The sequence below is a fragment of the Prunus dulcis genome, chromosome 1 (genome assembly GCF_902201215.1).
Source record: "Prunus dulcis chromosome 1, ALMONDv2, whole genome shotgun sequence".
Classification (NCBI taxonomy): Eukaryota; Viridiplantae; Streptophyta; class Magnoliopsida; order Rosales; family Rosaceae; genus Prunus; species Prunus dulcis.
The window spans coordinates 11,787,601-11,808,804 of record NC_047650.1 but is presented as its reverse complement, the minus strand read 5'-3'; the positions used below and the strand labels follow the sequence as shown (position 1 = coordinate 11,808,804).

General features: G+C 39.1%; 4 protein-coding genes across 6 annotated transcripts; 2 read left to right on the top strand and 2 right to left on the bottom strand.

Moving 5' to 3' along the window:
• The first annotated feature begins 7,932 nt into the window (after nt 1-7,932).
• LOC117633446 (BI1-like protein) lies at nt 7,933-9,896 on the top strand. The gene is made up of 4 exons (XM_034367065.1): nt 7,933-8,354; nt 8,858-8,971; nt 9,122-9,279; nt 9,405-9,896. Exons 1-4 carry the CDS (start codon nt 8,081-8,083, stop codon nt 9,609-9,611), a joined length of 753 nt encoding a protein of 250 aa, XP_034222956.1. The 5' UTR covers nt 7,933-8,080; the 3' UTR covers nt 9,612-9,896.
• Nucleotides 9,897-10,791: 895 nt separating this feature from the next.
• LOC117616393 (protein DOS2-like) lies at nt 10,792-12,515 on the bottom strand. The gene has a single exon (XM_034345701.1). It carries the CDS (start codon nt 12,308-12,310, stop codon nt 10,988-10,990), a length of 1,323 nt encoding a protein of 440 aa, XP_034201592.1. The 5' UTR covers nt 12,311-12,515; the 3' UTR covers nt 10,792-10,987.
• Nucleotides 12,516-13,222: 707 nt separating this feature from the next.
• LOC117615954 (calcium-binding protein 39) lies at nt 13,223-17,408 on the bottom strand. 3 transcript variants are annotated; one of them, XR_004584083.1, is made up of 11 exons: nt 17,112-17,379; nt 16,451-16,615; nt 16,253-16,371; nt 15,670-15,744; nt 15,143-15,236; nt 14,987-15,046; nt 14,602-14,667; nt 14,411-14,509; nt 14,172-14,216; nt 13,896-14,073; nt 13,223-13,607 (listed from the first exon to the last, which is right to left on the bottom strand). XR_004584083.1 is itself a non-coding variant. In XM_034345137.1 (11 exons), the coding sequence occupies exons 1-11, from the start codon at nt 17,232-17,234 to the stop codon at nt 13,525-13,527; spliced, it is 1,032 nt and encodes a 343-aa protein (XP_034201028.1). In that variant the 5' UTR covers nt 17,235-17,408; the 3' UTR covers nt 13,223-13,524. The 3 variants fall into 3 exon arrangements, 2 of the variants coding, with proteins under 2 accessions (XP_034201028.1, XP_034201029.1); XM_034345137.1 differs by lacking the exon at nt 13,896-14,073 and adding an exon at nt 13,741-13,843 and having other exon boundaries at nt 17,112-17,408; XM_034345138.1 differs by lacking the exons at nt 13,896-14,073; nt 14,602-14,667 and adding an exon at nt 13,741-13,843 and having other exon boundaries at nt 17,112-17,375.
• A 458-nt stretch (nt 17,409-17,866) lies between these two features.
• On the top strand, nt 17,867-18,685 carry LOC117613937 (cellulose synthase-like protein G3). The gene has a single exon (XM_034342563.1). The coding sequence runs from the start codon at nt 17,867-17,869 to the stop codon at nt 18,683-18,685; it is 819 nt and encodes a 272-aa protein (XP_034198454.1).
• Nucleotides 18,686-21,204: the final 2,519 nt, after the last annotated feature.

Genomic DNA, 21,204 nt, shown 5'->3' with positions numbered 1-21,204 from the left:
TACTGGTTGTGACGTTGTAGTACTCGTTTTCCTTGACTGGATTTTCTGTACTTAGGGGTTTTTTAAGGCAAGATTTTAATGATGTCATACTTGTTGCATCACTGAAGTCCAGTTTTTAGTTTTTGTATCCTGACATTGTTGTTTCAATGAAGTTATCTTTCTTTGAATTTTTTTTTTTAAAAAACAAAAACAAAACCATCTATACATAAAAGAGATGGTGGGAGTAGAATTACTTGTTCTAAGTATTTATTATTCTATGACGATCCCAATTTTTTTTCTTATGATTATTTGTTATTCTTTGAGATATGGAGTAATTTTTTTAGTGATCTTCGAATCATTGAGAGAGAGAGAGAGAAAGAAAAAGAAAATTATTATTTGCTGAAAATGAAATTTTAGTATGATATGTAGTGATGACATGATATACACACTTTAATTTTGGAAAAAGTGAAAGATGTCAATATATTATTTGATGAAAAATGTGGAATTGGAAGTGGGAATGTAAGAAGATACAGACTTAGTCAAGTTTGCTAGAACAGATGTGATCCTTATTTTGTACAGAGTTCGAATTCCCATTTTCGTAATTTAAATTAGATTAAAGTAGAATATATAAACAATATATCGTTTGTAATTTAGATTACATAAAACAGAGGCAACTTTGTTGAAACGATAAATCTCAAGAGGGCACAATCAGAAAGAGAAGATGAGAAGTAGGGGTGGGCACGGTTCGGTTTGGACCGATTTTTGCCTCAAATTAGAACCGATCCGATACTATTCATGCGGTTTGGTTCGGTTCGGTTTTAATTAAAAAAATTCAAAAACCGTCCGGTTCGGTTTGAACCGGTTTCGGTCCGGTTCCGGTTCCGGTTCGGTTTTGAACCGGATTATAAAAATTATTATTTTAAATTGTTTTGTAATACAATTCTCAACTGAAATATCATTTTTTTACTTGAAAATTAACAAATTATTCAATTTCATATAATTAATAAATATTAAAGTGAGAAGAGAGATATTTTGACATTAAACTTGGATAAATATTAGGTTTTTTTTAATGAAATTAAAAATATAGCATTAAATATAAATATATATTGAAATTATATATTTTTTTAGTTTCACCGGTTCGGTTTGGCCCGGTTCGGTTTTTGAAGATATGGAACCGGATCCGAATCCGGTCCAAACCGGTCCGGTTCGGTTTTTGACCGGTTTTTGACTTTTTGGTCAACTCGATTTTTTTCCGGTTTGGTTTGGTGTGGTTCGGCTCGGATTTCCGGTTTGCCGGTTTGAGTGCCCACCCCTAATGAGAAGAGAGAAAGAGAAACTCTAGGGAGGAAAAGAGGGAAAGGGAACTAGGGCACAAATAGGACTCAAAAATTTGGGGATTTGGAAAATTAGGAAAAGGGAACGGCGTCGAAAGGAAAGGATAAGGCATTATTCGCAGCAAACGGAAGAGGAAATCAAAAGATACCATCTCTATCTTGTTGGATGTGGCCCAATTGGGATTTTTCATTCAGACAGCACGCAATCAAGGAAACTTGGCTGGTACTACAAAACCCTTTGCTGGAAAAGAGAGGAAGATCACCAAAAGTCGGCGGTGAAGAACCCGATGGTGTCGGTTGAACATCTCGAGAGTGTGCCGGAATTCAGTGATTGGGGAAGGGATCTATTCTACTGTTATTTCCCTATTTTAAAGTCTGATAATTATTACTTGCTAATGCTTTGGCTAACTTTTAGTAAACCAGCTGAGAAAGAAGGCGTGCGTTGCTGCTGGTTGGCATTCTCAAAATCTTGGGGAAGTTCTTTTTCTGTCACTTAAAAACTCTTGCATGCATTGGTGGTGTGGTCTTTGCAATCATCATTGTTACATATCTGCGCCCACTATTTATACTGTGCTGTGGCTGTGGTTTTTCATATGCTCCCCAGTATTCCTTACCTGTTATTGTTGGTCTTGTGTCCTGTTTTGCTCTTTTGAAATGAATCCTCAACTTGTTGCTAACTCCTCCCATACTAGATCCCGTAGCTCGAGTCCTAGAGCTCCCCCCAACCCCACTAGGAATTCTCTTCTTGCACCTTCCATTATTCAAAGGGGCCGGTTCACCTTCACTATGGAAAATAACAAAACCAGAGTGTCAACCATTGCCCTTGCTTCTAGTGTTCAAGGTCACTTTGAATCCTTTTGCCTGGTTGGGAAGGTCTTTGGCATCCCTGTCCCTAGGAGGGCTATTAGAAATCGCCTGAAAAGTGACTGGAAAAACCTGCATAATGAAGTCTCTGTCGATCATATTGACAGAGATTGGTATAAGATTGAATTCTGTTGTGAGGAAGATGTTGAGCACGTTATGAAGAATAGGCCTTGGTTTGTTCAGGGTCAAATATTTGCCCTTCAAAGATGGAGGCCGGATTTTTCCCCATTTCATGCTACGAGTCCATTGTTTGTTGGGCAAGAATTCCCTTTTTACCATTACACTATAAGGACCCTAAAGTTCTTAGTGATTTGGTCTCCATTCTTGCGACCCCAATTAGTATCGACCAAGCTTCTATGATCGGTAAGCAGAGCATGTTTGTTCGTGTCTGCCTGGAGGTCGATTTAACCAAACCATTGAAGAGGTGTTTGATTTTGGGAGAGGGCCCCAAGGAAACCCGTATTTTTATCAGCTATGAAGCCCTCTTTGCAATCTATTTTTATTGCAGCCAGAAGAAAGAGCCCGGACATATTTGCCCTATCAAAATATCTAACAAAAATTACCTACAGGTGGAAATGCTGAATAATGAACCGAAATTCTTCCCTAAAAACCTGGTTATGGATGAAGAGGACCAGAGGAAGCTTCAAGATGATGTGATCTTTGTTTTCCCTCAACCCATTACGAGTGAGGATATCCACAAGAATGAGAATGGTGAGGGCGGTGAGGAGGGTTTTATGCAGAACAATGAGGAGAAAGAGACAGGTTGGACTGTGTTGCCAACCATAAGGGCAAAGCTAAAGGTGCAATGAGGGAAGGTAGAACCTTTACTGAAGTTGCTAGAGGCATTAGAATTGATGAAGGAAGTCACAACCCTAGCCCTAAGATCTATTTTAAGGAAGCTGGGCCTAGTGGGGTGGACAAAGGGAAGCATAGACTGTATAATCCGAGCCTTTCGCATGAGGAGTACAATTCTTCTGTTGCCCCTGCTTTCATGAGCCCCAAGAAAAGAGCGAGAGAGCTTTTTGAGGAAACCCAGGAGGATTCGGAACCGAGTGTAGAAATTCTGGGGGTTATTACGCCTTCAACCCTTGCCAATGACACTCCCAATCCATGAAGCTCCTAGTCTCGAATAGCCGAGGCAGTGCCTGGCATGGTTTCGTTCTGCAAGCTCTATTTTATATTAGTACTTTATGTTTAGACCTCTTTTGTATTTTGGATTCCAAAACCTCTCGGGCTCAGGCAGATCGCTTGGCCTTGAGGTTAGGTTTTAGTAGCAGCTTTTGTGTCCCCGCCATTGGTCAGTGTGGAGGGATTATCCTGTTATGGAACCCTTCTATCTTAAATATTAGTATTTTAAATTATCATGAGCATTACATTAACTGTAGGATTCATGAGTTAGCCACCAATAAGATTTGGACAACTACTTTTGTATATGCCTACCCTCAAAAAGCCAAACAAGCTTCTCTTTGGACAGATATCACTGCCCTAAAACCCAGGAATCACGCCCCTTGGCTACTCCTTGGTGACTTCAACAATATCTGTTCTTTAAACGAAAAAAATAGGGGGATCTCAAGCGGTTTCCCCACCCATGATGAATTTTAACAAATTTATCAATGACTGCGAAGTAATTTCTATGAACGCTTCTGGTGTGCCTTTTACTTGGTGTAACGGTCATTGTGATAACTCTATTATTTACAAAAGATTAGATCGTGCTCTCGTAAACCCAGATTGGATGAGTCTTTATCCTCATTATGAACTGCAGAACCTGCCTACTTTAAGATCAGATTATGGTCCCATTCTTCTTACTTGTAATCACATCCCTAGAAGAATTCCAAAAGCCTTTAGGTTTGAAGCCATGTGGTTAGCACAGAAAGACTTTGACAAAGTTGTTACTCAAACTTGGAATAGTGCTTATAGTGGAAATGCGGCTCAAAAACTTCAAACTTGCTGTAACACCTTTAAACATCAGTTGAAGTCCTGGAATAGAAATGTATTTGGGGATTTATTCCTAAAACTTAAAACTGCCCAAGAAAATTTACATTTAACCCCAGAGCAATTGGCCCAAAACCCCTACAACCCTTATTTACCAGATAAGGACTCCAAATTACATACTGAGTTAAAAATTCTGCTCGAACAAGAAGAGGTTTTTTATGCCCAGAAAGCGAGAGCAAATTGGCTCCAGCTGGGAGACAAAAATACCAAATACTTTCACACTCAAGCTTTCATTAGACAGAAACGTAATCAAATTCTTAGAATTAAGGATCCTAGTGGGATTTGGGTGAAGGCGGATAATCTCCCCCAGTGTTTTATTGAGGCGTTTAAACTTAGGTTCAAGGCTGATCAAGCCCCAAACCAGCATCTAGTGATGGATTTTCTCCAAATTGTTGAGCCTTGTGTTACTAGCCAGGACAATATTAACTTGTTGGCTCCGGTTTCAGATTATGAACTGGAGCTTGCCATTAAAGGTATTGGTTCCCTTAAAGCCCCTGGCCCTGATGGGTTGCAAGCTATTTTCTATCACAAGTGCTGGGAGAATACTAAGCAAATGGTTAAAGATTTAGTTAATGAGTTTCTGTCCAACAATATTCCTTTGCAGGATGTGAACCATACCAACATAGCTCTCATTCCCAAAGTTGAATCTCTTGAGACTACTAATCACTATAGACCCATTAGTTTGTGTAATGTCTCCTATAAGATCATCACTAAAATCCTTGTTAACCGTCTAAGACCTATTCTGTCAAAGTGTATTTCCAAAAACCAAGGAGCTTTTGCCCCTGGAAGATCAATCTTCGATAACATTCTCATTGCCCATGAATTATTCCATGACTTCAAACGTAAGAAAGGTGCTCGGGGAGCCATGGCTATTAAACTTGACCTTGAAAAGGCCTATGACCTCCTTGACTGGGGTTACATAAGAGGTTGCCTTGCACAATTTGGTTTCTGTAATGCGTGGTGTGATTGAATTATGAATTGCATCTCTAGTCCCTCTTTCCCGCTGCTCATTAATGGTTCCCCCTATGGCCACTTCAATGCTTCTAGAGGGATCCGACAAGGAGATCCTTTATCCCCCTACATTTTTATTCTTTGCATGGAACCTTTTATTAGGCACTTTAATTCTCTTGCCTTGAACCCGAAATCTAATGTAGGTCTTTTATCTTCCCCTGGAGGCGTCCGAATCTCTAACCTAGTTTTTGCTGACGACTGTCTTATTTTTGCCAGGGCAACTGCTGTAGCCGCTAGAAATATCAACTGTTTACTGGAGAATTTCTCTAAAGTTTCAGGTCAGAAAATTAATTTTCACAAGTCCACAGTTTATTTTTCAGGTAATGTTCCTTCCCCAACTAGAGTTGCTTTGAGTAATCTTTTGCAGATTCAACATAAGACCACACTGGGTCGATACCTTGGAATTCAAAATATTATTTTTTTGGAAAGATAAAGCTAATGCCAAAATGATGATAGATAGAATCCGTTCCAAGTTTGCTGGTTGGAAAGCCCAAACATTATCTCGAGCAGGTCGTCTCACCTTAATTAAGGCTAGTGTCTCAGGAATCCCGAATCATACTCTTTCTTGTTTTAAATGCCCTAGAGAAGTTTGCAAGGAAATGAATGTGTGCAGTAGGCGTTTTTTCTGGGGGAATGGGACTAAGGTTCCCCCAGTTTCCTGGAAAGATATCTGTTTGCCTAAAAGTCTTGGGGGTCTGGGTGTCAGATCTACTATCCTCTTTAACAAAGCAGCTTTAGCGAAGTTAGGCTGGATTTATTTATCTGAGCCTACCAATTGGTGGGCTCAAATAATGGCCAAGAAATACATAAGAAAAGATGGTTTCCTTGCTGCAACTAAAAAGACCTCTCATTCGGCAGCTTGGAAGGCCATCCTTGATGCTCGTACGGTTCTCCATAAAGGTTTGCGTTGGATTGTTGGTAATGGACAATCCATCTTTTTTTGGACTGAAAATTGGGTTTTTCCCTTTCCTATACTTGATTTAATTCCTGATTCAATGAGAAATAACCTCAATTTGAATGCTAAAGTTGCAAATTTTATTCAAAACCAAACTTGGCAACGTGACAGGCTCCTTCAAGAAGTTGATGAAGATATTCTGGAAGAAATTCTAATTATCCCTCTCCATCTGTCTCCTCTGCAGGATGCTTTAATTTGGGGACCCGACCCAAATGGGAAGTTTTCCATCAAATCTGCTTATAATTTACAAGTACATGATGAGACACCTCATCCTAGAGCTTCTTTACCGAAGAGAATGTGGAGTTTAACTCTACCCCCTAAAGTCAAACCCTTTGCATGGCTGCTAATTCGGAAAAGATTACAAGTCAGAAGTCACCTCTACAAATACTTACCAAATATCAATCCTGAATGCCCTCTTTGCAATGATCACATGGAGACTATTAATCATTTATTCTTTAAATGTCAGGTTGCAGTCAACATTTGGAGGTGTACCCCTATAATCCCCATGTTTCCACAGCAGGATTTTGATGGCATAGAGTGGCTAGCTGCTCTCCCGAGCTCGTTGGATAAGGATGGCCCAAATATTCTTTCCAAAGCTCTCCTTCTGTGCTGGCAAATTTGGGAGGCTCGGAATAATCTGGTGTTTAAAGACATTGCCCCTCACCCAGCTAGAGCCCTTCATGTTGCTGGTCAAATTGGTCTGGACTATTGGAAAATCAATTCCACTCCGCCTCAGAAGTCCAAAGGTATGCTTGCTATTAAATGGAAACCTCCACCCTGCAACTGGGTAAAATTGAACTTTGATGGCTCTGTGCGTGGTGCCCTGGCTGCAACTGGGTTCGTTATCCGAGATTGGAATGGTCACGTCCGGCTCGCAGGAGCTAAGAACTTGGGTCAGATTTCGATAACTGTGGCAGAATGTCTAGCGCTTCGTGACGGTCTAGCCCATGCTATCCACAATGGATGGCGTAAAGTTGTAGCTGAAGGAGATTCCAAACTCGTCATAGACTGCATCAACAACAAAGTTTCGGTTCCTTGGAGTATTAATCTCCTAGTACAAGACATTAGGCTGCTAAGCTCTTACTGTGATGAGATTTCCTTCCAGCATGTCCTCCGAGAAGCTAACATCACTGCTGACGCTTTAGCTAGTATAGGCCACAATCTGAACACTTCCCACCTTTGGGATCGAGGTCTTCCTTTAAGTTGCTTGACTCCCTTCTACTTTGATCTAGTTGGGCCTGCGTGCCCTCATAGTTTCCGTTTGTAATTTTTCTGTTTCTCTATCAAAAAAATAAAATAAATCTCAAGCATTCATGCCCATCTTATTGTTCATTTTGCAGGCTTATGGGATACGCATCTTGTTGTTCATTGAGGACAAGAGTTGACATTGGAAGCTTAACGTGAATTCCACTTTGATATCTTATTATTTTATACTTGTCCATTACACAAAACCAAATAAGTAGACTTGGACCTTGTCACCAAATGATCTATAACCAACACCAACATGTAAAAAGACATTATTTATTTCCAACCTCTAACGCTAGAATTAACTGGAGAAACATAAATTTTCATAGAGATTGTCACCAAATTGTAAGCAACAAAAAAAAAAAAAAAAAAAAAAAAAAATTGTAGAAGGAAAACAAATAATTAGAAAGAAAAAGAAAAATATTTAACACTTATCACCGTCATTAATCGAATAACGCGTATAAAAATCCAACGGCGTTAAAATACGGCGTGAGAGTTCCAACCATACCCGCTTGTCATTTTAGCGAAACCGCTGAGAAAGCCAACTCTCGATATGTTTCTTGTTTAATTAATTGTTATCCACCAATCACAAGAAAACCAAACCTACCCGCATACTTCAACAATCTTTCTCTTCTCGCCTCCCAATTTTCCAGAGAAAATTCCTCACCGAGAAAGTGAGAGAGAGAGACAGAGAGAGAAAATGAACAAGATGCACGGGTACACGGAGGTGGGCACGAACAACGTCAAGGGAGTGGAGGTAGACATAGAGTCAGGGGAGACCTTGTACCCAGGGCTAAGCAAAGGCGAGAACCAGCTCCGATGGGGTTTCATTCGCAAGGTCTATGGAATCTTAGCCGCTCAGATGGTTTTGACCACTCTCATCTCCTTCGTCACCGTTCTCTATGCTCCGATCAACGATCTCCTCAAGGGCAGCCCTGGAATTCTCCTCTTCTTCGCCATCCTTCCCTTAATTTGTAAGTATCCAAATACCAAAACCCCCTATTTTTTTAATAGCATCAATCTGATATTTATGTGAATAGATATTGCTTGTAGATCTGGGATTTGGGGTTTTTTATCCAAAGGTCGAGACTTATTCTTTGGTTTGGTTTTTTGATGGGTGATTATTTGGTACTGGATTTGAAAATGTATCAGATTTGATTATTCTGGGTGCGATCTAACGTTTTTGTTATGGAGATTAGTTTTGGATATTGTTTAAATTTGCTGTTGTCATTATGTATGATGCAGTTACAGGGTTACAATTACATCCTTACAAGAAAAAAAAATTGGGAATTTTATGCATCGGCAATATTTTTCATATTGATATGATACTAAACTATGTCTGCTTTTTATGATAGATTTGTTCTCATTACATTGAGTTGAAGTCAACCCAATTGCTTTAAAATTGTGTAATCCATTTTTTGTTTTCTGACATTGATATTTTCTCATCATCTTATTACTAAATTTGAATTTGCTGCAGTGTTGTGGCCCCTGCATGTGTATCAGCAGAAGCATCCCCTCAATTTTGTCTTCCTTGGACTTTTCACTCTGTGTTTGAGTGTCACAGTGGGTGTGGCCGTTGCTAATACAGATGGTTGGTCTCGTGACCCTACATTGTGAATGTTTCAATAATATATTGCAATCTGCTAATGATTATAGGGTTTATTTTGGTTTCTGCTTTTTCGTATTTATGGAATTTTTAGCTCTTGCAATTACTATTAACGGATTATGTTTGTGCTTGCAGGAGCAATTGTGCTTGAAGCCTTAGTTCTAACCTCAGCTGTGGTTGCATCCTTGACCGCGTACACCTTCTGGGCTTCTAAGAAGGGCAAGGACTTCAGCTTCCTCGGACCAGTCTTGTTTACTGGCCTCATTGTCCTCCTCGTAACCGGGTTCATGCAGGTCAGATGTCTTGCTATAAATTTGTCCAGCTAACCCATTATTATTGTCTGTTCAACGTTACATAATACCATACCCTAAATGCTCCAAGTATTGATCTGACTTTGTGATGTTGTTCTTTTATGCAGATGTTCTTCCCCCTTGGCTCTACAACTAATGCTGTTTATGGTGCCATTGGTGCTGTCATCTTCTCTGGGTACATCGTTTATGACACCGACAACCTAATCAAGCGCTTTACTTATGATGAGTACATCTGGGCCTCCATCACCCTTTATCTTGACATCCTGAACCTGTTCCTGACTATATTGCGGATGCTGAGGCAAAGCAACAATTAGTTGTGCCGGCTGACACAACTCTCTGCAGTCTGGTTATGGCTGACAATCATTGTGGACATAGTATATAAGTCCAAGCCTGAACATAATCATTGTGGATGTAGAGTATCTGTTTCCTTTTTACTTTCTAAATAGTTCTAACAGCTGAGGGAGCTGTCTTGTCTTGCACCTTTTTTTTTTTTCTTTTTTTTTTTGGACGAAAGCTGTCTTGCACGTTACGTTATGCAAATTTCTTAGTATTATTACTTTTTGCCCAAATTAAGAGTGCTATATCCCATGATTCTGGTCTATTCGATTCGTTTTCTGTTTGTGGATTTGGTTACTCAGCTTGGATTTGTAACACTGCATTTTCTTCTTTGCACTCGCCCAACCCACTACTTGCTGGCAAAGCAAAGCCCTGCTCTGCTCGCCAAGAATTTATCCCACTAGCTACCAATAGACCGCAAAAATTAAGCGGTTGTTTTACAATGATTCAATCAAAAATTGTAAAAAGAAATAATTAATAAGGGAAGCCCCTAATCAACTAGGAAACCAAATCTTAATCAATAAAGGGGAACCAATGGGGTGTGTGTTGGAGCAAGCTATGGCTCCCGAGTCCCGTGGTTGGTTGCTGCTGGTATTTGCACCTTGGTTGTTGAGGTTGTTCTAGTGATTGATTAGCTTTTTAAATTTCAAAATTGTTTTTATGGTAGAAGTAATTTACCTAATCAGATCACATATAAAAATGCTTTTATTGTCTAAAGCGATGATCATCATAACCAACAAATTTTTTAGTTAGAATTCTATAGTGAGGCCTTATCTAAGCCCCCTTAGATGAGGCCCTATCTCTTAACTGATGGATCAAATTGATTAGCCGTTTGATCAAATTCACTATAGAATGATCAAATTCACTATAGAATGACTCCACAGGTACGAACTTGCTTGGACTACAGCATCTATAATGCTCGCTGGCTTGAGGCAGCGATTCATGTGCATAAAGACGGAGCAAAAGATTCACCAGTGTGGTTTTTCTACTACCACTAAAGACCAACCTAAGAAAATTCGAAGGTTTCAAAGTTTAAGTGCTGAACTTCACCTAGGCCTGAAAGGATGAGTTTAATATATGTAACTAGTTAGAAGAATGATTGATGAAGAAGAGCTTAGGTAAACCAACAAAACTTTCTCAAACCAAAACTCAAAATCATGAAGGGTGCAAACAACTCCAGTAGATATATAGAGCAAATGATACGAATATCAGGCTTCTAATTGAAGTGAATTATAAAATTTGACATTAACGTGATTGTAATCACTTATACTCCAAAGAACAGATATTTACGTATAACAACCAAATAAACAATTATCTCGACACCTCTTGTGATCTTCTTGAGACCATAATTTTGTCATGATTTAATAGCCGCATCTTCATCATCTTCAATATCCCAGCTCAAATCCTCCTCTTCCTCTGCTGTACTGAGCCGCTTCTGCAAATCAACTCTGTTAGTGCTGCTCCCCGGGGCATCCCCTTTGTTTTCATCCCCACTTCCAATATCTTCAATCTCATCCCACCCAAGATCCTCTTCCTCAGGCATTGAGGGCTGGCTCGAAACTATCGAAACATCGCTCTCTTTGCAAGAATCACCACCATCCGTCTTCCCCTCCGACACTCCATTCTCGTCAAATTTTGCCCCTGCCTTATCCCCACAGTCACTACTCACCGATTCCCTTGCAGCAATTTCAACACTCTCAACATCATCACTACCCCTTGCAACTTCAAAAGAAGCTTGCTTTTGCTTCTCCAACTCCACAGTCCCACTTGTGCCAACCTTCAAACCGGAACCATTACCCTCTTCCTTCTCCACATCTTCATCATCATCAAAATCCCAACTCAAATCCTCTTCCTCCCCGGAAATTGCTCGATTCACAAGCTTAGCTCTCGCCTCCTCAACTTCCGTCAGCTTATGCACCCTATAAAAGTACCTAACCCAAAAGCTCTCATTGTCAACCTTACCAGGCACAATTTCCCCATAAATCTCACCAATCACTCCATTTTCCCTCATCAAATTCTCAACCTCCTCTGCTTTCTCATCCAGAACAAACCCTAATATCCAACTCCTAAAGCTTTCCAAATCCTCAGGCTCCTCCAAATAAGTATTCATATTACTCTGAATTGCACGCACTTGAGCTTCAAACCTACTGTACTTTCTCAAATCACTACCACTGCTACTCAATCGCTTATTACCACTAATCTCATGATCATCATTAACATTATCATCCAAATTATCAGATTCGACATCATCAGCTAAGATTACGTCCCTACCGTGAGAAATTATCTCCGACGTTGATTTCCACACAGTGCTCCCGATGTCATCGATTGCCTTACCCACCGACTCCAGCGACTCCTGAGCCACCGACGCACCGACCTCGAGAGAAGCCGGAAGGTCCCTGACGGCGCGTGAAGCCACCTGCCGGATCACCGCCGTCTCCTCCTTCAACCCAGACCCAAACTCCTCGAAATCGCGACGATAGTTCTGGATAACGGACTCAGATTTCGCGGCCAAAGTCGTGATCAGACCTCCGAAGCTCCACGCCCCGGTACCAGAATTCGGAGGCGGGCTCTGGTCCGATTCCGGTACCGGGTTCGGGTCGTCGTCGTTTTGGGTGTCCGAGTGTGAATCGTCGGAGGGAAGCGGTTCGTCGGAGAAGACGGACTTGAAGAAATCCATCGGCGAGAGAGGAGATTTGGGGGTCTTGGAATTTCGGTGAAACTTGTTTGGGGTTTTAGGGATGAAATTATATCAGGGGAAGAGCCTGCCGGTACAGGGAGAGCGATATTCGAGAGATTCTTGCTCCGAGGCTTTTAATCGGACTCGGAGTCCGAGATGAACCGGTCTCTCGACTTAGCATCAAATAAATATACAAATAAATATGCCGCATTGTGACGTCATCTACTTTAATATTTTGCAAGGAAAATGTGAAATATATCGTTTTAAATGCTAAAAAATAGGATCCCTAAAGTAGATAGATATTTTTCTATTTTTACAAAGATTTATTATGAAAATAACGATTTCTTTTTTTATACAACCGATATTGGAAAATAGGAGAGTCCAACTTCGTACTTTGTGTGCGGTGCAGGAAGAGATGATACTCTTTAACCACTTGAACTATAAATCCTTGTGAAAATAAGAATTTCAAAAATTGTGAATCTAACAATTTTAATAGGACATAGAAAAATATATAATTAATCAGTATGGTCCATGTCTCTTCAAATTGTCCATAAATGTGTCTTTAAAGTGTGTGACATCATGTTTTAAAGTAGATCCATCTAGGATCTGATGTCCTTAATCATTAATTATTTCTGTAAGGTATAAAGTTGTCATTAGTTTATATGTGGACAGCACTTATTATTAACAAACACTTTATTTATTAAGATGCTTAATCCCTACATAACATGAAGGTTAGCATAAGATAACAGCTAAAGGCAAAAACCTCTTCCAAGAGCCTTAAAAAAAGGGTGCAAAAATAGAAAAAAAGAAGAAAAAGTCAACTAAAACTGTTCAGAACATCTCCAGGTCGTCATATTTTCAAAATCAAAAGAAAATGAGGAAGTCAATCTCACGTTACCAATACCATGTCCATGTAGAATTCTCCAAACTGGAGGTGTTTGATAAATCAAGCAAGGGCAACCATTTATACATATTTTTCAGTTCTCTTACAACATGTGTATCAAAAGATTTTTTGTTTTACTCTTTTAATTCAACAAAGATTACAAGGGCATACAGTTCTTGATACACCCAACTCACTGCTAGTGCATTGAAAGCATTATATTCTATGCATTGCTTTTCCCTTTTCTTGGAAAACTTGTCAGAAGATCATTGCAAAGCATGAAAGTTAAAAGACAGGATTCAGAACAAACACAGCTAGGTGATGCGAGCTTGTATCAAAAATTAGATAGTTGGGCTACTCTTTCGATTTCCGCGATGATCAGCTCCTTTTCCTCTTCAAATTGCTCATCTTCATCACCTGGTAAAGCATTACAAATCATCAGGGACGAAAACGACATGAAGTTTTCAATATTTTTGGAAGCACAATTCATTCTTTCACCCGCCAATTCCAACAAGGAGTTACATGGCCAGAAAAGCAATGAGTTAACCACCTTTGCCGGCAGAGAGATTCTCAAGCAACTCTGTCAACTTTTCATGGTTTTTAGCCAGGATAACCTTTACTTCCCGTGGCTTATTGGGATTAGCAACAAAGATCTGCATGTAGAACACAGAATAATGAATATGAAAAGTAACAAAAATTAAGTACCATGGAAGGAAACCTAAGCAATCTCATTCATTGCTTTTATGAAGTGGACAAATGAGAAGTTATGGCATCAACGTCAGATTGCCAGTCAACACTTTTATAAACTCATGGACACCAAATAGTACGCATCTTGACATTAAGCACACCATACCCCCTGCTGCATGCAGGTTCAAATAGTAGCCTACACAATGCACTCCATACTCGAATGACATACATAGAAGCACACACATCACACAGAGAGAGCAGGAGAAGGAGAGAAAAATGAGGGGAAGAAAGCACCTTAAAGATGTGGAAGGCAGAGATTTGGATGTTTTTGCTTGAATCCTAGTCATATGAAAACAAAAAACAACAGTAAACAACAGGTGAAAAGCACCTAAAAGTATATACCAAACACCAAAATTTGGTCGAATACAATGGTGTGTAACCAATAGCTAAGTATGCACACTTCAAAGTAGCACCCATAGGTTGGTCATATAAAACAAAGTTCTAAAGAGTAATAACAACAAGAAACTCAATACCTTGAGCAATGTCATCATGACTTTCAAGTACCGAACTTCTAGAATGTAGCGCTTCATTATATGAGAATTTGGAGTCTCCAAAAGGAATTCGGAGAGAAGCTAAATCAATAAAAAAATAATCCTTAGCATATCTCATTGATTAAAAGAACATTAGACAGCAGAAATCGAAAAGTTAGATAACCAGAACCGACCTTTAAAGATTGCCTCCTGGTCACATAATTAGGAGATGTCAGGAGTTTTTCATATAGATCAAAGAACTGGAACAACAATTTCTCATCAGATTGCTAAAACCAATATACACTACAAGTCTACCCATACAATAGTGAAGAAAGCTTTCTTCACGGCCTGCGCAATGCAGGTGTACAAAATCAGGGTAAAAAAACAAGAACTTAATTTTGTCCCCAAAACAACAGATATTCAGATGGTAAAAGTGCCCTCCAAAGAGCATCTCCGGCAAGCAGATTTTGTAGGTTTAAATTATTCAATCAACATATACATATCAAAAAGTGATGCAGCTATGATTGCCACTGACTTGATTTGTACAGAAAAATACAGTAAGATAAAGAGTGAACAAACCTCATCATAGTGAGCAGTCAGAAATTCAGATACCACTGTTCCATGTTTAGTTAGTAGATCCTGCCAAATTCAGGGACATACGAATGAACAGATAGAGCCTTAAAAGTGCAGCAACATATAGAAAAGACCAACATCAAAGAAGCTCATGATTCTAACCTTGAAGGTAGAGAACGCATCAGAAGCAACATCAAAGTTAGGCAATTCCACAAATTTAAAAAACAACACAAAGCTCGCAGACTCCAATACGTATCTGAAAAAATACTACAAAAATCAAACATGTGAACAAAAGAAACCTGTTTGCTAGCTAGAAGCAACATTCAAAAGTGGGAAAAAGCGCCAACGGGGTCTAGCCAAGTGGTAAAGAAAGAGCCTCGACTTGAGGCCAGTGGTCTCAGGTTCGAACCCCCACAGCACCTTGGCACTGGCAGTGTGTGTGTGTGAGAATACCCCCTCCCCCTTCCTAACTTCGGCCAACAAAGAAAAAGAAGTGGAAAAAAGCAAACAAAAGAAGGTAGCAGCTCTATTAGTTTTTCTCAAAATTTCCTTTTTTGCATTCATTCAAAATCTTCTGTAATGGAAAGTAACAGCAGAGCTCCTTTTACAAGATAGGATCCACTTTAGCGAGATCACTACCAAACAAACAACAATTAGGGGGAAAAGGATGAGAAGTTTGAATGTCTTACTTTGCAAGTGTAGGGAATCTAATGCAATCCCTCAACATATTTCCACAATTCAAGGCAATCTCCTTGTTGTCATAGCTGCTCACAAAAAGAAACCAATAAGTGTCATGCAATACTAATCTATCAGTTAAAAAAGTATGATGACATGAGTCGACCATTAAGACAATTTCCCATTGGTCATAGCTGCTGGCCAAATTTACACTAAGATGCACGCATGAGTCCATCATTCACTTGAAAGCAATAAAAAAAGCATGCAAATTTAAGTAAAGAAACTGCAAGTGTCAAAATTAGCAAGAATTTGGACAAGATCACTCTAGTTGCACAAATTGTTTTAAAAACAAAGATTATAATAGTCAAAATTGTGAAGAAAAACATATGCACTCACGAAACAGGAAGTATAAGGTTAAGTAGCATCTGCTAAACCACTGCTTACTGTAGTTTATTGCAAAGATGAACAACATGATGTCCGTAAGTTCATAATTGTAACATGACAGTAAACGAAGAGCGCCAAACTGTGCCAAATGGAGAAAAGTAAAGGATCTATGTTTTAAACATAAGTATTCATGAAAGCATTAAATAACCTTACCACACGACAAGAAAGTCTAGTAACTCCAAATGGTTCTCAATGTATTCTGCGCAGCAATAAGTAGAGTCAACCTTTTGCTTCAATAATATGGACCAACAATGGACCAAATCTTTTCTTGCCTGTATAGAAGACACTATATCATCTAGTGCAATCAATGCTTCATTGCCAGACAGTATGATATAAATGACCATAACTTACTTCCCATCCCAGTATAGGTAACTTGTGAATCAGAAGATCAAGAACACCCTCCTTACAGATTTCAAGAGCCAGCTGCGAAACTTGGTCCATATTTGGTTCGGTCTCCCCATCTCCAGAAACCATACACTTCATTGTCCCAAAATTCTTTTCAACTTCTTCCAAAGCCTATAATAAGCAAAGTAGCATCTTATAAAAGAAGAAAAAAAATTCAAATCATTAACTAAACAAAAGTTTCATAATATAGCCCCTTCAAAAACCATACTAGATTATGAATCTCACAAGTAGTGGTACCACTACAGACAAAGTTGGGGAAATGAAAGCCAGTAAATTTGCATACTCATGAACAATTCTCGACTTGAAAAGCACTTCCAAACTTACAGTTTTGCTTGCACTAATACCATCTAAAACTACCCCGTTGGCAATTGCCTATTGATAAGTGCAATAATGCTCACACAAGCACCCACAAAGCAAAGCAAGCACACGTTTTAGCCCAATAGTATAACAAAATTTGAAAATGTATTGAGGAACAAGAACATTTTCATTGCAAGAACGTGACTTTAGATATTGGAAAGGAAAATTGGGATGAAACGTAGAATGAAAGCATGAAATTGGCGATGAAAATAGCAAAAACCCTAGAAAAATATATATATATATACAAGACCTTCTCGAGGGCTCTAACTTCGACGACGGTCTGGGTGTCGAGGGCCATGAGGCTGTCGTTGATGGCCTTCGCCACCTCCTGTGGAGTTTTGGGCCTCGACGGCTTGAAGAACGAGAACGACATGATCGATGCCGATCAATTTCTCTCTCCTCACAGTCTTAGAATTGACGGAAATATTTGTCGATGACGATTCAGAAAAAGGCTAGTCTTTTTGTCTCAGTGCAGATCCATCATCAACATGCAGCTTCAATTAACTTTATTTATTTATTTATTTATTTTCCGACAAATACAAATATTTATGGTTTTGCTTTTATGAGATAAAACCCGGGCATGGTAAGATGAAAGTGAAATAATGTCTACCGACTTTACGAAAAAAAATCTAGCTTGTAACCTTAATTTCTAAATTTGTTATAAGTCTGAATAATGAGATAAATAGGTAATTTGTTGTAAAAGATAAGGTGGAGCCCACCACATGTTGGAAGGGGCTTTGCCTACAAAAGGGTTCACCCCTCCTTGTAATTAAAGATATAGATAATATACTGAAGAGAGAAATCAATCTGAGGCGTTTTTCTCTGCTTCTAAATTCTCTCCTCAATTCTTTGGTTTTATAACACGTTATCAGCACGAATTCGCTTTAACAATACCAGCTGAATTCTCTAATGAAACCCAGATATCTTATCCCTCCTTCCATCCAATGCTACCTTCTCTCTCTCTCAATTTCTCCATTTTTTTTTCTTGTCACAATAGAAGAAGATATGGAGAGTTCTTCTAAGCTACCCCTTAATCTCTGCCATGTCCACAAACTTTCAATCGTCATCAACCAGACACATATATTCTTCCACTCTATAGCTTTAGTCTTCTTACTTTACTACAGAGCTTCTTTCTTCTTCTTCCAAGACTCTACCAAAACCAAAGCAACCACCGTAGCATGGCTTCTTGTGTTTGTCTCAGAAATCCTCCTATCCTTCGAGTGGCTCCTCGGCCAGTCTTCTCGGTGGCGTCCCGTTTCGCGAATCGCGTTCCCGGAGAGGCTGCCTGCCGATGATAAGCTCCCGGCTGTTGATGTGTTCATCTGCACTGCGGATCCGGAGAAGGAACCGACTGTGGGGGTGATGAACACTATGTTATCTGCCATGGCAATGGACTATCCGCCAGAGAAACTTCATGTGTATCTGTCCGATGATGGTGGTGCTGCTGTGACTTTGAAGGAAGAGGAAGATGCTGATTTTGGCGGCAGCGAGTTCATTCAAGACAGAGAAGATATTAAGGAGAAATATGAGGCATTCAAGAAAAAAGTAAAAGCAACGGTTGGAGACACAAGGAGCGGACCGAGTCGAGATCACCCTGCAGTGATTGAGGCTACCCATGCAGAGCTCCAAATAGTCCAAAACCCACTACTACAACAACCAATATTAATTCTTCTCATAGCAAAAGCTTTGGGGGGCCTGAACTTGGCTAGATATACTTTTCAAACGAGGAGCCAAGTTGATATCCTTGATGATGGATATCGATGGAGGAAGTATGGTCAAAAAGCAGTGAAGAAACATTTTTCTAAAATGGAAGTAAGCCACTAAAAGTTGTTGAAAGGCCGGTGTTGATTTGATGCAAGGCACTGGAGATCTAGCAAGCATGCCTAAAAAGTGAGCCTATGCTAGAGTATATTTATTGAAAAGTGGGATACACAGCAAGTTGATCAGCCTAGTGGAAAGCAAAATCCTACATGGAAGTAAAGGAAACAAAGGATTATTGTCAGATTGCAGGTGGAAAGAAGAAAAGCCAACGTGATATATCTAGCTTTCCACTAATATATTAGTATAATAATATTATACTATTTGATCGTGGTGTTGATAAGAACCCACCAATAATTGCCTTTACTTTATCGCAAATTTACTTTTACTTAAAGTATGATGTGGAATTAACCCTCATACTTTATGAAATTACTTTACTGTACATTATTTACTGTATGGTGTAGGTTTATTACCCATACAACAGTATCTATTTAAAAGGGTGGTGCGGGTTTATCGTCCATGCCTTTACTTTTATTTAAATGTATGGAGCAGAATTAGTGCCCATACAAGCATGTTTACTTTATCGCAAATTTACTTTTGCTTAAAGTATGATGTGGAATTAACCCTCATACTTTATGAATTTACTTTATCGCACATTTAATTTTATTTAAGGTATGGTGCGGGATTAACGTCCATACAGCAAGCAATTTAATTTATGAATTTATTTTACCGCACATTTACATTTATTTAAAGTATGGTGCGGGTTTATCGTCCATACCAATAATTTATTTACAAGCAATTTATTTTATGGATTAATTGTGTGGTATGATGAGTTTTTATAGTATGCAAATCAGGACCAGAAGTTCCTTGATCCTCATCATACAATTACATCAGGACTTGAAGATCCTTGATGATGATATTAATATGAGAGCTGGCAGTCTCTCCGGTACTATATTTGTAAACATGTGATTGGACTTAAGGGTCCTTGATCCCTGACATGTAAATAAGGACCTGGGGTTCCTTAATGATGTAACAGTACCGTATTGGTTCATAGTGCCGTACACATGGATAATAACTGTACTGGCAAATGTACTGTACACATGAATAGATACGTATTCATGACTTGATGAATAGTACCGGATATATGAATAGTGCGTATACATAAATATTAACCATTTTGGGTAAACCGTCACTATATACAAAAGGGAACCTGCAGTTCCTTAAACTCATGGATGAGCAATTAAATGAGATGCCAGAAGTTCCTCAAAATATGGACAATTATGTAAGGGTTTGAAGTCCCGAAATATGTATATAAAATTGTAAGAATGTCCATACCATGAGAATATGTGATTTTGGCCTGAAGTTCAAAATCTAACAGTGTTGAGAACCTAAAGTTCCAACAGTTAAATGGACAACCCTTGAGGTATTATTGCAGATTGTGGTACGCCACATATTTCTTTGGCATAAGAAGATGATGAATTTAATAAAGTTCGATTTTGTTATAACCGACACCTCAATGAAGAAATATATTTTGTGAATTCTGGTTGTTTAGAATACACCACGAAATGGATAATATCAATATAAACCTCAAATGATATATTGAGGCTCCCCACATATTTTATTATATCTGGGCCGGAAGCCCATGGATCCAAATATATGAGAGATCCTGAACTTGAAGTTGTGGGTATATAGTAATTAATGCTCTTCACTACTATATTGCGATATTATCGTGGCTTTTACTCAATTCATATTTCATGTCCATTTGAAAAGGGTAAATAAATTCTGAGTTTGTGTTTAGCCCATGCCAAAAGTTCCGGGCTCACATGCATGGAAATATGTAATTTGAGAGATTTGATGTGGTTATTTGAACCTATAAGGCACAAGGTTCCAAACCGTCATTTTGAAAAGACGTAAAAACCACAGGTGCAAGTTTAAGAATGTGCGCAATTATTATAACAGGAAAGGAGCATACAACATATAGATTTTTTCCACCTGCAATGAAGGTGCAGGCCCTGTAAAATCTATAAAATTACATTATGTTCTGGAAGCCTCTGAAGGAAGAGGACGGCGCCTCTTAAGCTTAGCCATGAGCCTCTCGTGGTCTCCCAAAATTCTTTCATTGGAGACCTGCAGCATGTCTAGCCTTCTCAGTGTATCAACAGAGTACGAACTCACCAGTTTCAACAAGGCATTATTCTCTCCTTTAAGTTTCTCAACCTCCTGTTGAGACTCATGAAGCATTCTTTGAAGAGACGAATTTTCAGTTGTTACTTCTGAACCTCGTTTGCTCTAGCACGCAAACGATCAGCCATGTTAGAAACAGAAGCAGCACTCTGAATGCTAAAAGCCATTGAGTCATCAATAGCCTCTTCCTCAGACCTCCCTGTCAACAACATTTCATCCATTGGAATAATGAAATTCCTAGCTACTATGACAGCAGTAGCATCATTCATCATCACAGAATCATTAACTGTGAGATGACGATTTTGGGATACAAAGGATGGACGCCAAACTTTGGCGTCACTGGTTGTTGTGGGAGCATCATTTAAATTGAAATAATTTGGGCAGGAAGAAGAGGAAGCCAT